The following is a 15,229-nucleotide window of genomic DNA, read 5'->3' on the forward strand; positions in this document are numbered from 1 at the left end:
ATGAGCTTCTGAAATATGGTTGTTGTCTGCTCATTTGTCTCTTGACACTTAACACACCAGAATGATGCTCTAAGCTTATATGGCAGTTTCATGACCAAGAGTTTCATATTTGAGGACACATTAGTTTCGTGAGAATACCTCATCTCTTCCATTGCATTACAACAGCTCCTCAAGAAAATCACAAACATTTGTAGTGCTTTAGTGTATTCAGTTTTAACATCAGGTCATTCTAACACTTTCCTCATATAAGCAGAACAGATTTTAAACTCATCACCATAATGTCCCTGTAACAGAGATTTGGCCCTTTTGATTTGGAGCCTGTGATGTGGTGACCAGCGTACCCCATCACCAACTTTTAAGGTGGTCCTAAGGGACTATAGAGAATCTAAAATGTACAAAGGAGTATACTGACCTGAGGGTAGACGGGTATTAAAAGAGTGCCGGCTGGAGCAGGGGTCCCTTTTCTCTGGGCCAGGAGGATCCACTGGTTCGAGAGGGAAGGGGGGGTTCATGCTTGGTATTTGATACAGGTCCTGTAAGAAATGAATGTATTAAAGTATTGCTGGGGAGGGGATGTACACCCCTAGGGCGATACTATGGTTTTGCCTGGGCTGGGCCTAGGGGATAAGAGTCGTGGGAGATTAGATTCAGGGTCTCTCTCACTTGCGGGATATAGGTAACGACTAGCAGACTTGGTCGTAGAAGTTATAGCCTTGCGGCTGACTTCATTCATTGGTTTTATTATAGCTGAAACCAACAAATGTGAATAGTGTACATATTTATACCTCCATTTAATTTTGTGTTGTACAGTGTTTTGTTTATTTTTTCACGTCGCACAATAAATCACCTTTTGGAATATCTACGTTTGAGTCCTTCCTGAGGTTCGCCAACCCACACTCTTAAGCCAACCTCTCGGATACGCGTAAAACCGAAAGCCTCAGCAAAAAGGGGTAGCAACAACCTTACAGAGCCCCTTGGCCCAAATCATCATTCGTTGCTCCATCGGTATCCTTAACAAAATTAACCAATATGATTGCGCAATTGAAATTCATTTATTCTGTTTATTTTCATTATATATAAATATACAAATATATTTATTTTGTACAAGTGAGCTTATGTCAAATTTTGATGAAGTATTCCCACTGGGTGGTAATAATTACAATGTCTTCTTCGTGGCATAAAGACAGGCGGATGACGGGCGTCTACATTGGCCTCACCCTCTACATTTAGAACCTGCCTGGTTGTTCAGTCATACTCCTGCAGACTGCTTGTTTATTGTTTATTCTATGGTGTGATCATGGCCTGACTCTTTATCCTAAAATCATTCCTTTCTCAACGTGGCTTTGTGCTCAGTTTAACTGGTCCTCTGGTTTGTTGTGCACATGAAGAAAGAGGCCGAAGACAGAAGTTCAACCTGCTTTTTAACTTCATGACCTCTTATAACCTCTTGCTTGCTTTGGAGTTGGATTTAACCGTTCCTGTGGTGTGCGTGATCCGTGACAGTTGTACATGTATACAGGGAGCTTGAAGTCTGGCCTGACTTTTAACTTCTTTTTTACCACGCTCATTCACGGTTGCGTCTTCTCTTAGCAGTTCCTCATGCAATGAATTGTGAGAGCTGTTAACATGTATCTTCAAGGACTTCAGAGGTCATGGCTGCAGTTCTCTAATGGAGGTCTGGTGACCTTCTGGGCCTGATTCCTGGGCGACTCTATTGATGACATTTCTGGCTTCATGCCATAGCCATTGCAGTGATGCTAGTTGTCATTATGTCTTATTCTCCAAACTATATTCCTGTTTTGCATAGCTGGGTTAGAGCAAATAAGAGCATTGAGAAGAATTTTGATGTAGTAACGGTTCTCTGAAGGAGAAATTAAGAACATGGAATTATACATATATAATGCTAATACATAAAAAATGCTAAGCTCGAAACACTCAGACTACATGCCATTCAGGAAGCACTTAGCACTGCCCACTCAACGCTGGGCTGAAGAGTCAACTGATGGTTTCACAAATATAAATGAATATTTTAAACCTTTTCCAGCACAAGAGTGAATGTTTGTCATGCCAACAAAGTGGCGTTGATCTGAAATAATAGTTTCATAATTTAGTATTATATACATTGCTTTGTAATCCTGTAACACAATTTCACTTTCAGATAGTTTTGTTCTTTTAACAAACTTCATTGCTGTGCATGCCTCAGAAAAGCAGGGCTCGTGCTCCTCCATTTAGGGTTTGGAAACTACGGTGTCAGCCCAAGAAGCTGTGGCCTTCCATCTCTGTTTGAATGTTTGATTCATCCTCTTTCTAATGCTTTTATATTCAACATGATCCAAGAGCCAACTTCCAATTACACACGCTCACTGTGTTAAAGGTACGGTTCGCCATTAAAAGAAAAACCGTGACGGTCTGTCCAATTAGTTTGTGTATGGTACTTGCTGCTTTTTTGGCTAAGAAATTCCTACAGCGAGTTGTATATTTTGTGTACACAGCTTGAAAGAATACTTTAATGAGAAAGTGTGTCTTTTTTTTTTTTTTTTTTTTAAGACTCCACTGCATGTCAAGAGTAAAGGTTTCTGGGTGCAGTCTAGCATATAGACCACCTCCCCACCAAGTCAAAATGGACGGTAATTGGGGAAACTTCATGTTAAAAGGAGAGCAGCATTAACTGTGAGCCTAATTAAATCCCTTCAGCCCCTCCTATACATCAACATAGCTGAACACACAGCCCAACGCTTTGAGGTATGTTCTGCGGTTTTGAAATGCAGGCGCAGTAGCTTATCAAGATCATGGGTGGCAATTAGGGATGAACGTATCCATAGGAAGGTTTAACCTTGTGTTAGTCCGTCACGATGAAGTCCATCATTAAGACCGCCACCCCCTCCAGGACCTCATTATGAATTCTCCCCCATAGCGCCGTGCTCTTTTGTGAGGTCCTGGGTCAACGTTCGTTCTACATAAGTGAACCTTGCACATTCAGAAATGTCCAACAGGCTTGGCTGTCCCTGGCACTCATTTTCATTACTCGTTTTCATTTCTTTCACGCAAACACTTTGTTCTCTCAGTCTTGGCCATTATAAGCCTTTTTTTTTGTTTATCTCCAAATGTGCATCAGGTTGTTCAAATCATTATCATGACACGTCTAAATCCCAGAGTTCCATTATCAGCTTCGGTACACTTATTACCAAGCCATTCATGCCGTCAGCATTTGACAAACAAAATAACCAAGAGGCTACATAATGATGTACTCTTGCACTTGTTGTTATCTTCTCTCTATAGCTAGTGATGAACTTCAGTAATGTGGTTCATGATCATGAGGATAAAATGTGGTATAAAGCGTCACGTAAGGTTACAGTGAGTGTGCTTTTATTTTAGCACGAGTCAAAGTATGTATGTCTGTTTCAAGGTCAACATCGAAATATATGCACATAAGTCTGTTTTATCAACCTATTATTGTTGGGATATTAAAAATGCCTAGTTTGTTTCCAAAGACGTTTTCCCTACGCTGCTAGCAAATCTAGTTTCCATCACACACCTTTTCTGCGAATAAGAAGACATGTTAGTGTTCCAGCTGAGGACGACTGTCTTGAAAAGGAAACCCAGAACAAAGGGTTTCCTAATCCAACTTTCGACTTCGACTCAGACACCCAAACACAGAGCAGACATGCCAGCGACAGAAGGTAGGCTTGCTAGGTGCTAGCCCAGCCCGCCGCCTCATCTAAATCCAGAACGGCCAAGCTGTGCGATATTAAACCTCCACCCTTTAAACCGTCTGTGTGCACGGTGCTATGCATGCGTAGCACAGGTCCAAAGCACACTAGTGCTACAGGAGAATAGCTCACATGTTCTAAAAGCATCTTTGCCAGAGGTTCCTGGTCTGTGGAAAGCATCAGAGGCTGGCAGGGTACCTTTAATTTAATGGATCTTGTCATATCGTAGCCACTGTTGAGTGTGTTCCGGGTTAAAAATAGCACGGCGGGGAGGCTGCGGCTGCTATTTTTTGACTTAAGGTGTTTCTTCGCCTCTCCGAGTGAAAGATCTCTGTCTATCTTTAGGCTTTCCTTTTATAGTACCTGACAGAAGGGGATTGTGGGGCGGATTTGGGCGGGAGGGGGTGTGTAAGGCTGAGGCACCAGCGCTGTAGGGGTGGGGGGATGGGTAGCGTGGGGGGTGGGGTCTCGGCACACTGAGCTAACCTCAACATCTGTGGCGGCCACACAGTGGGCCTGGACAAAGGCGCGGTGAGGATCACTCGGAGGCCCGTGTCCCTTCACTCTCGGGGGCTGGGCCCCTTTTGCTCGCCATGGTAACTGACGCTTGTGTCCTCTGGTGAGCTCTCCAAGAACAAGACAGGACGCAGGAGCGAGAAGAGGGGGTGGGGTTGGGGGTGGGAGCAAAGGCAGGGTGGTTAGGGGAGTGGAGGGACCAAAGATGGAGTGATATGGTTTTATTCTTCAGTTTTATTCCCCCACATTTTCCCCAACCCATCATCGCATTGCTGCTCCCCCGGTGCACAAAAACAAGTTGCGTTACCCTAGCAACCTCTGGGCCGCTGATGTGAAATTCGTGTTTATTTTTAGCCGCGGCGCGCGTGGTGTGCGTGCGCGGCGAGATTAAAGTGCACGGCGAGGACTCCCTGCGAAGACCGCAGCACTGCCGCTACAGAAGCTCAGACTGAAGCGAACGAACCCTGATCATTCGGCCCCTGCACACGTCTGCCACCTTGGTAATATAGTAGCAGCCATATTGTAATGGCCTTAAAGAAATTCAGTAATGCATTATGCAGGAAAACGTGCCCACACGTGTAAGTAGAGCTAAATCCCCACACAGGTGCCCAAACATGGTGGGAGAAGGCAGATAACTTGTGGAGGAAATATGCACGTATTTATTGTAACAGTTCAATGGAATTTAATCTACATTAGGCCATATCAGGCCAGATGTGGACTAGTCATGCTTCTAATTCTGCTTCCTTTGTTCTAATTGTGCCATGACGTGTCCCATGGGACATCCAGTGTTCTTTGGGGCTTGGCTGAGGCATGTTGGGGGCACGGACAGAGCAAAAGTGAGGACTGTCCTTGGACTGGCTTGAGGGACTCTGATGTAAACCTTCTAAGTCCTTTGAGCGGACTGTGGCTTCATGTCCTCAGGCCTGATCGGGGGGCTTATGTTCCACATTGACCTCGCCATTCAATATTTAGCGCCACTGTGCTGAGATTGGCACTTGGAAGCAAGACACACATCTGCTCCAGTTGCGTGCGATGGCCAAGCAGACCAGGGCGAGTGGCATTTCTCCATCACTGTGCATGCAGGAGTGTTTACCCCGAGTTCATTGTTACCTGAAACTACAGTATCCCGTAAAGAGGACCAAAGAGGCCCAGGTTGGCACAGGTGAGAGTGCCGTCCCCATGATCAAACCCACTTCCATCAAGACGTGCTCCGCAGGCTAACCTGACGTAGAGTGTCGTACTGCAGTTTTTGCAGTCTGGTTTAATATCTGCCACTTTTAGGGCTGTATTGCATATTTATATTTGATCCAAACGTACATGAGTACTCGTATCTCCTTTGGGTTTTCTCGGTTTTCTTGTGTCGTAGAGATGGCACGGGAGCGAAGGATTTAGGTGGGGATAGAAAGCGAGGCGAGGGGCGTGACGTCCGCGCACTCGAGCACAGTCAGCAGAGAAGAGAAACGCATATCTTCCCCGTAGCGGAGTCACCATAACGCTCAGATGCGCTGCGGACCACAAAGTCACCAAAGGTCACTTCGGGTTCCCCGATGTTTTAATTCGCCCGAATGCCTTCGGCAGTCCTAGCACCAAGAGGACAGATCTTTGATAAAGTCATTGATCATTCTGCCTTGGGGACGGACGAGGATGAATTTTGGGGGGCTTTCAAGTAAGGGTCCCATTGTGTGGATCACGTCCACACAGAGTAATTCTAGTAATGCGGGTTACAGCAGAACTGGTGGATTTGACTGCACTCTTTCTATAAGACTGGGCACCAGCTCTCATGAGATTTTGAGACATTTTTGTTAGATATTAAAACATGCGGTAATTCCAGACAAAATGACTCTTGCTGTTCTGTCTATTGAGTACTCATTAAATGTGATTAAAATGTCTTTTTTTGCTACTTTAGATAATAAGGCTAATTAGTTGCCCCCTGGCATCTTTGTATTACACAGAAGATAATCCGAAAATTCCTTTCACTATTTTAATGGCTTAGAAAGTTTTTTTTTTCTGCATGACTGTGTATATGACCAGAATAAGGCATGTGTGTGTCTGTCTGTCTGTGTGTGTGTGTGTGTGCGCGCGTGTGCGTGTGTGAGTGAGTGAGTGAGTGAGTGAGTGAGAGAGCATATTTAGATCCTATACATTCAAAATTCAGGCTTATACCTTTGGTTAAACGTAATTTTATGCAAATGTCGATGCTTTTGCAAAAGTGAAGGCAGGGTCAGCCAGTCCATTTCATTTTGTCAGCTGGACATTGTGCATAGTCATGTTCAAGTATATACATGAATACTAAATAAAGAGAGGTCCACGTAAGTATTCAGTCCCTGAGGAGAATGATCATACAGCCCAAATGAGCAGCCGGACCCGTCTGTGCCCGCTAACTGACGTGCTGGGTGAGGAGAAAACTGGCAAGAAATCTCGATCTTTGGTGAGATTTCGTTGATGAGGCCAACGAAAACATGACAGATTTCAAGATCAACACACAAGAAAATGTGCATTGGTCAGTTATTTCCAGACACTGCAGCAGCCAGATGGCATGGAGGGCACAGAAGGATTCCACCATTTCTTTCCAAAAATATATTTTCTGCACTTTTCAAGATGTATGTTTTTATATGAAATACACAGTTTTATATACACACACAATACACAGTAAAACACAAGGCAAAATACAAGTCCTCTGGGGCTACTGGGCACAGAATGGCCTAATAATTGCATACCAGTGACAAAACAGCACACGATTTTTGAATAAAGAAACGGACACATTTCTACTTAGAAAACGCTATGGCCAACTGCAGGATTAATCACATCATATCAAATTTTATTTATATAGCACTTTTTAGTGTCCGAGTCCAAGCCCCCAATTCCTAATCACTTCTTTGACTACGTAAAGATGCCAGTCTGCGCCTGGCTGCAGTGTCTTCCGGTGTAATTCAAGTAAACGAGTAGCCAAAAGGCTCCAGAAATTATGTCCTATCAAGGACCCCTTCTGGCCCACACTCATTTGCCTAATTAATAGTGGGGCTGCTCGGCTCTCTCGAGGGTGGTGTCCTGCCAGGTATCCTGCTGGGTCCGCGTCCTGCTCCAACTAGCTGAGGTGCGACGAGGCGTGTGGGTGTGAGGCTACTCTGGCGCATGGCTCTACGGGCTTGGACGAATCCGCCCTGCAGCTCACGCTAGCGCTCAGCTCCGCGGTCTTCATCGACCCCACAGCCCGCGGTCCTCAACGACCCCAGCCGAAGCACCGTCAGCCCAGAGATGGGTCGTAGCGTGAAGCTAAATGGCAGGAAAGCGGAGGTGGTGGTGTGGTGGTCGCAGCAACACACAGTTGTCAGAATTAAACGGATTGTTGAGAGTGCTAAGCGATGAAATCTGAGATTAAATAAATTAGGCTCACTCATGTAGGCTTGTTGTGACCTACTACAAATCAGATGGCTTGTAAAAACTTTGCAGATTTCAGGAGCACCTATTGAAATATTGCACACGTGACTATATTTAATATGAAAAGAATATATATAGTATATGAAAAGAATAACATTATGGTGCAGTTTAAAATGTTCATATGGGGGGTGTGACTCTTGTTCGTGCACAACAGAATCTTGATTTTCTAGCCAGTGTGAGATGAATATATAAACAGCTCCTCCAGCAGGGGAGCTGGCCTCTTTCCTCCTGATGATATTATGAATTCACAGTTATTTGTTTTTAACCTTTTAACCTCTGCTGATGTCAGCCCTGGTGCCTCAGCTGATTCATTTATCCTTTTTCCAGCCTTCAGTAAAATGAAATACAGTGGAAGCTCTTTCAAATATTACCTATCAGCACCACCCCCTGCGATTCTGATATTCACATCTATGTGAACCGATGCTTAAAATTCATACCTGTTTTTATGACATCATAATGCCGTTGTTCGTGTTGTGTATTATCGTAGCTCGAGGCTTCAACAAGGAGGCATGGTCACGACCAGCATCTGTCCGCCATGTTCCTGCTCCTGCTTGTGCTTCACATGGCTACCTGGTGTCGTATAGCCGGTGATGACAATAGACACAGTGTTGAGGGAATCCAGGAGCAGACTGTACATACCAAAACTGGCTCTAATCTATCGCCCCCTTTTAAACCGTGCTGGTTCACTTTGCCACAGTTTAGACGTGTTACAAAGGACCATAAGACATGTGTATGTGAGAGTAAAACTGTGGAATGGGACTGGTGTCCTCATCTCGAGACTGCCAGGCTGATGCAAGCCCATAGAAGAAAGCATGGAGAAAGGAAAGTGGAGGAGATGGGAGTGTGATTCTCATGGAAACACTGACGGGGGATCAGCTAGTGGCACTAACCTGACAATTTGGTGAAGCTGACTACTCAAATAAAAATGAAACACTCAATTCCCAGGAAAGAACCTGGTGTGGGAGTTCTCACATATGCATGTCTTAATTAACACGCATGCATGCATGATGTATTGTTTCTGACATAATAGCAATAGAAGAATTTCAAATGCAGTATTGATTCTCCCATTCCTTATCTCCACCATCCGTAATTGTTTTGTTTTTTCCACATGGAGGTCAAGAACAATCAAGAAATTGCCAGAAAGAGAGCGAAGGAGAGAGAGAGACTATTGGCAAAGATGATGGTCTCAAATGTCACACTCTCAGCAGACCGTACAGAAGAAATATTTTATTTCATGCTAGGATATTTCCTTAATGTCTCTGTGTTTGTCTTACTCCCAGCAGCAGAGAGGAAAACCACACATCAGCCACAAAGTCATACCGGTTATAGCACCATTGAAGTGGAAATAGAGATATTTCTTCCACTCGAATTCCTTGTGGTTTAATTAGCACCATGTTGACTACACAGAGGTGGATTGCATCAGACTAGCATACACACAGAATCGCGCATTTGCTTGCTTGATGTCCATCTACTATGATGAAGAAATCCCTTTAACGATTGGGATTGTAGATGGCTGAATTGTCCAATCCTGTATTCACAGGTTCTTTTATAGATTTGGCATGTATAGTGTAGATAGAAGCGTTTCCCAAAGGCAGGGCAACTGATGTTCATTTTGGTTTTGTATTTTTTGATAATCACTCCAGTCCTCAGACAGAATACTGCCACAGATATTTAAAGTTTGAACTGTTGCAAGTGTTTTATGGTCAGGGGCAGACCTCTATTTTGGAGGTGTTTACAAACTCGACCTGTCCACACGAACCACCGCAGTAACACTGGACTAAAGGTCATTCATCAGCGTGTTGTACTTGTAAGACTTTTTGGACAACCTTGTGACTGCATGTAATGTTCTAATGTCGAAAAGACTGACATCCATCCTGAAGTCCACTGCAACACCACTGCTATGCTCAAGTTCCTTGTGATTGAGATGGTTGTTGCATAGATGGAAGATACTAAAAAGAAAAGGTACCACTGTGCACCTCTGCTAAACAATAAAGGGTCTGATTCATTTCCAGAAACGATTACATCATCGTCCCTTCATGAAATAGCTGGATGATTTTAACCAATTTGGCTGAGTAGCCAAAATTAAGCAGCACATTCCAAAGGAACTATTCAGTGTTAAAGACTTTGGAGAGGTCAATATAAGTCAAGATAACGTTCTGTTTTGTTGTTGCCTTAGATCACTGGATGAAGGATTGTTCAAGGCTGCCCTGCCTGAGTTAAGCATGTGGTCTAGCAAGTCTATGATACTTTCTGTCATAATATCAGTCCTTATGTACTTCTTTGAAGTCTATAGTCACAACCTATCGCAGCATACTTTTTATCCATGGATTCCTCAGAGCACAGGGAAGGTCTGATCTCATTTAAAATCCCAGCTAACTAAAAAATAAACCATCACCTCTATCTAGCCTCAGTCATCCATAGCTGGGCACGGTTAAGCTTCCTTTGCCAGCCTTGTGCGATCAGGAAGTGCATTGTCAGGTGCAGGTTGGCTGCAATCGTGCAATGGTTGGTCAAACGTTACAAGTGTGGTTTGTGATTATAAGTTCATGCTCAGTATAGAGAGTGAGAAGTCTCCTGGCATTCACGCTGGCCTGACCAACACCACGTCCCCCAATCACCCTGCTCCGTATCCTGTTGTTCCAACCTGAGAATTCCAGTCACCAAGCAAAAATGTCTTATCTTTCTAAATCTTAACCTCATTCTCAGCAGGTAAAGTTGCTGCCCCAGAACTGAGTAGGAGAACACTGCTTAGAGGGATGCACAGAGACATTTGTCTTTCAGTGATTCCTCCTGCTATTTCTATGAAGTCTTACCCTGACTGCAAATCCCACCCCATAACAATTTTGTCAACCAACATGGCGTCTTTTCCGGAAAGTGTAACCCAATCTTCACTCAGGAGCCTGGACTCTCTCGGAACAGCAATGTCGATGTCGTAGAGTCCTGGCCCGACATCAACTAGAGCCATTCTTCCATGTGGCCCAACATCCTATCCAGGAGTGGACAATTTTCTGACACTTTTTCCCTCCAAAATGGTGAACAGTGCAAACACCACATAGAACTGCCCATTCACACGGGTCTGTCAAAAGCAGTTGTCTCCAAGCTTCTAGCTACCATATATCCTGGACAGCTGGCATGCAGGGTTATGGCTAGGGCTTCCTGCTCATTCAGACCTGGCATTCACCAGGATGGTTTCCAATCGCAAGGGTCCCCCTGCAGCGGCAGGTAGCTGCTGGGTCCTCAGTCAACAGACACCCTGTGGGTCTGCAACATAACCCCTAAGGACCACTGCAACTCTTGAGTTCAGTTCCCTGTGACCATGTGGAGGCCAGAGAGGAGTCCTGGTGATGGAGAGGACGTGCACTCGCTAGGGAAGAGTAACACACTAAGCTATTCATCATAAGGACTAGCCAGTGGCAGCAAATGGTAGGTGAAAGCTAAGAGGTCTATAAGCAGATGATGAACACCTTCCTTTTAGACATTGTAGTGCCACACTACACGCATCATAGCACCCCATGGAGACACACACACATACACATGAGCACAAACACACAAAGATTCAACACAGGTGGGCAAATGTACTACTTTGCAGTAATAGCACACACTGTATGCCATTCTGGGGTTCTAAATAACATGCAGCAAAGCCTTCGCACTACAGAGTCAGCTGATGTTATTAAAACGGCTTACATTTGGGTTAGGAAAGGATAGAGTAAGTGTTAGAGTAATTTCTTCTGGTTTGCGACTACAGAATTTGTCATCGTATGACTGGATTAGAATTTGGAAGTCCTTATGTTCCGCTTTATATTTTAAGACATAATCATACATGTCATAATCTGTCAACTTGATGTGTAAATATCTCGCATGCTAATCCTCCAATGAAGCGCCATCAACCACTCGGTCTGTCTGACTCTATGTGCTAATATGTGTTACTTATGTCTGTCTCTCTTTCTGTCTCTTCCTGTCTCATTCTCTCTGTCTTTCTGTCTCTGTATTGCTCTGACTCTTCAGCTGGAAGATGAAGAGGAACAGAAGCGGTTTGAAGAGGGCAAAGCGCGGTACCTTCAGAGCAAAACAAAGAGACTTGCAGAGAAGGAGCAGAATCAATGATATGCCCCACTAGACAAAGATCACATGGTATTGTAGAGGAATATTCCAGAATATTAGAACATTGTCCTAAGTCACAACAAAAACCCTGTCTTTCGTTGTACTTATACCTGACTGTATGAAAAGGAAAAAAATATTTTACTTGACTCATTCTTTTGATGTCTGATGTTTCACTATGGCATACCACTGTATGTGGATGTCCGATGAAACAGAGTATTATTTAATGTACATCTTATAACTCTAGCAAATGTTATTTATGAAAGACTTTTATTCTGTATGTAAAAGCTGAACAACATAATGCAGTAATAAAGCCTTGTGCATATAACCAAAACCAGTGTAGCATAAAGATTCTCTAATGCCCTTGTTGTAGTAAGGGTGGTGTTGGTGCATGGGTGGAGAGACCTGGGCTTTGTGTCTTTAAACAGGCAAAATACGATGGGACCCATGTCCACCACTGGCCCCCCAACCACACCACCCGGGGGGCCTCCAGTGTGCTGTCAGCTCCACCATCATGCACAGCACTGCCATTGTCAGAAGAAGAGCATAGCACATGCCACGGCTGCCTAGTCCCTCTGTCTCAGCTGAGGCCATGACTGATGAAGTGTGGGTTTTCATTTTTACTCAGGAGATTAGATGGGATATTAAGTTAAGGGGAAGATGAGTGGAAATTGGCAGGCAATAACTCATCTGAGTGGAATTTTATTATTTTTTTTATCACCCTGAAGTTTTCCATGAAGCTTGGGGCAGTGCTGCTCCCACAGGTACAGCTGGGTGGTCCTTCTATAGCAAGTAGCTAAACAGATTTATTTCGTCCAGGTGCAATAACAGTAACATGATCAAAAAATTGGGTTTTCGATTACGATGAAACCTTCAGTCCAAACTGTTTGCTAGACTCATGTCATATCCCTTACATGCACACACATCATTCTTGTGTCTTTAAATAGAATGTCTCAATCAAGAGGATGTAATGAGGCTATTTTTAACTAGAGTGAACTGCATATTGCTGACAAGATTGGACGAGAGGGAATTGGGGGGATGCAAGAGTAATTCAGTTCATCTGGGAAAACGGGTCACATGACTAGATTAAAATAAACAAGCCAGCAAAGTCATGGGTGACATCATTCAAGCAGCAGAGAGACATCACGTTTCCCACCAAAACAGAACTCGCACATGTGTATCCCATGAAGTTTCAGGATGGCAGGAATATGTCAGACTGCGTTTGTTTGAAATCTGTGGCTCTCAAGGGAGAAGCACAGTTTTGATACACAACACGTGTGCCTTGTTTTGCTCGGGACAGCCCGTTGGAAAAGAAAGCTTCAACCTACTTTCCCAGCACTGAAGACCCTTGGCCAAGTGATCGACCTGTTAATCTATAGTGTTTGATGAACTCGCTCATTTGTGTTGGCATGCAGACTACAACAATAACGTAAACTGCCTGAGGATCTCTTAGCACTGGCTTAAAGAGCTCTGCATGAAACTAATTGGAGAGTCCTTAGACAGTATAATTGCTATTGCTTCAAAAGCACTCGATTTGTCTAATGTTGCAAGACAAAAATGACAGTTCACTTGCTATAAAACAGCTATTAGAGGTGCAGAGAAATATTTGATCAGTGCATCTAGTTAGTTAAAACTCCATTGCATATTTCACTCTGAGGCAGTGAATTATAGGAACAATTCGGCCATAAATAGTCACCTTGCCAATAATAAATGGAAGTTAATGGGGACCAGTTAACATGATTTCATTTGCACAATACTAATTGCCTCCACTAGCGCCCACTTCTTGCTGGTAACATTACGTTTCTTGGTTTACGTTCTCCTGAAGTGGGGGGACTCCAAAGCTGAATACACACATGTAGACCCCACAGACGGCGTCGACCTGTGCTCCCGCTCTGAAACGATGGGGAAGCACGGAGGCCACCCTGGAAAATATCAACCCGAAGACCCAGCCAGGAGAGGGGATATCCCCCAAGTCGCCACACTGGAGGGTGGCGCAGTAGTGGCTGCCCTGTCCCCAGTGCCGTGATGCGGTGGGCGGTGGCCTTCTGTCACTCTTCATCCATTTCGCTTCTAGGTCACACGGCTCTGTGCAATAGCGGAACAATTCTTCATTTTCTTCTGTTATGTTTCTTCGCATTAAATTGTTGTTATATTCTGTGGAATATGCCATACAGAGACTCGTTTCATCTCTCAGCACGCTCAATATTTAATAAGAAGCAATCCCTCACCCGCAGGAATGGAGGAACCATCACAAAACTTGCTTTTCTTACATCCACACATTCCAACGGAGAAGTAACACACCTAATGTGAAGCTAAAACATGCCAGCGCAGTCATTTAATGGTGTAAACATATGAGAAACTGTGTTCAAGCTCACACAATAAGCTATGGGCTGGGCTAAGCTGAAACAACGGCAGTACACTCATGTATAAGCAGATGGCAGATGTGTAACTATGGACTGAAATGCTGAAGTCCTTTAGTGTGTTTCTCTGTCATTTTGTGTGTTTGTAAATGTCATTCATTAAAACTGCCCTTTCTTCCTCAGTGACAGAGAAACGACTGGGATGAAGAGGAAGCTGCCATAAGCCATAGATTTACCCATAATAATATCTAGCTAAAACATTATGCTACTAATGGCCAGTCATTTTTTACCTCTGCTGTGTTGGCAGCTTCCCTTAAACTGCACCGTTAGCATTTCTCGCACACACATATGCGCACATATGCATCCGTGCGTACACACACACACACACACACACACACACAAAGAGGAGCAAGAGTACTGTCAATATTCTTTATATAGAATAATCTACTGAAAGCTCCTGGAAAAATTAGTAATAAGATATTTGCCAATTGGCATCGCCTTTGATGGATTAAGTAAAAAATTGTTTGATCTGTATTCCATTTCTTTGAAGTTCCAGGGTGAACTGTAGACTAGGAATGAAAGGATTAAAGTGATTTCATTTGACTACACTAGTAATAGACTAGTACAAGTAGTAGACTAGTAGTAGTAGTAGTGTTCTGCTGTTGCACAGTTAAAAAGTTGCAGAAACCAGTCTGCAAGTGGCAGCTCCTGCTCACAGGTGCGCGTGCAGATGAACAGAACAGCCGCAAAACGAAGCAGCTTCACTAGATCAGCTCCGTGCCTCGTCCGTGCCAACCCTCGGGACCTACCTGCTGCTGCCCGATTCCAACTCCAGAAGGTGCCGTATCGGATTGGTTTTGAAATTTGTAAATTGATTTCAGTTCTGAGATGTTTTGGAGGGTTGTGATGTCATGTACGGGCATCACTTTTCTGAGCTCTCTGAATAGGACTGTTATGATATTGGTATGAACATTGATAAAAAAGGTGATAAAAAGTGACTATTGCCTTTCCCTGTTACTGGTATGTTTGTGTACATGCGCAAAAAGGATCCTTTCCTTTGCTGGATTGGAGATTTTATTATATGAATTGGTAAGGGCCGATTAATAC

At 43.9% G+C, this 15,229-nt stretch overlaps 1 protein-coding gene across 3 annotated transcripts in view; it reads left to right on the forward strand.

The window, feature by feature from the left end:
- acot7 (acyl-CoA thioesterase 7) overlaps positions 1-12,099 on the forward strand; it is a 50,933-nt gene extending 38,834 nt beyond the window's left edge. For all 3 annotated transcript variants that reach the window (XM_076989033.1, XM_076989032.1, XM_076989034.1), the window contains exon 10: positions 11,670-12,099. In XM_076989033.1, the coding sequence (XP_076845148.1) occupies positions 11,670-11,768 (99 nt within the window). In that variant the 3' untranslated portion in view covers positions 11,769-12,099. The remainder of the gene's footprint in view (positions 1-11,669) is intronic.
- Positions 12,100-15,229: the final 3,130 nt, after the last annotated feature.

Source organism: Brachyhypopomus gauderio, unplaced genomic scaffold (genome assembly GCF_052324685.1).
Source record: "Brachyhypopomus gauderio isolate BG-103 unplaced genomic scaffold, BGAUD_0.2 sc65, whole genome shotgun sequence".
Taxonomy (NCBI): Eukaryota; Metazoa; Chordata; class Actinopteri; order Gymnotiformes; family Hypopomidae; genus Brachyhypopomus; species Brachyhypopomus gauderio.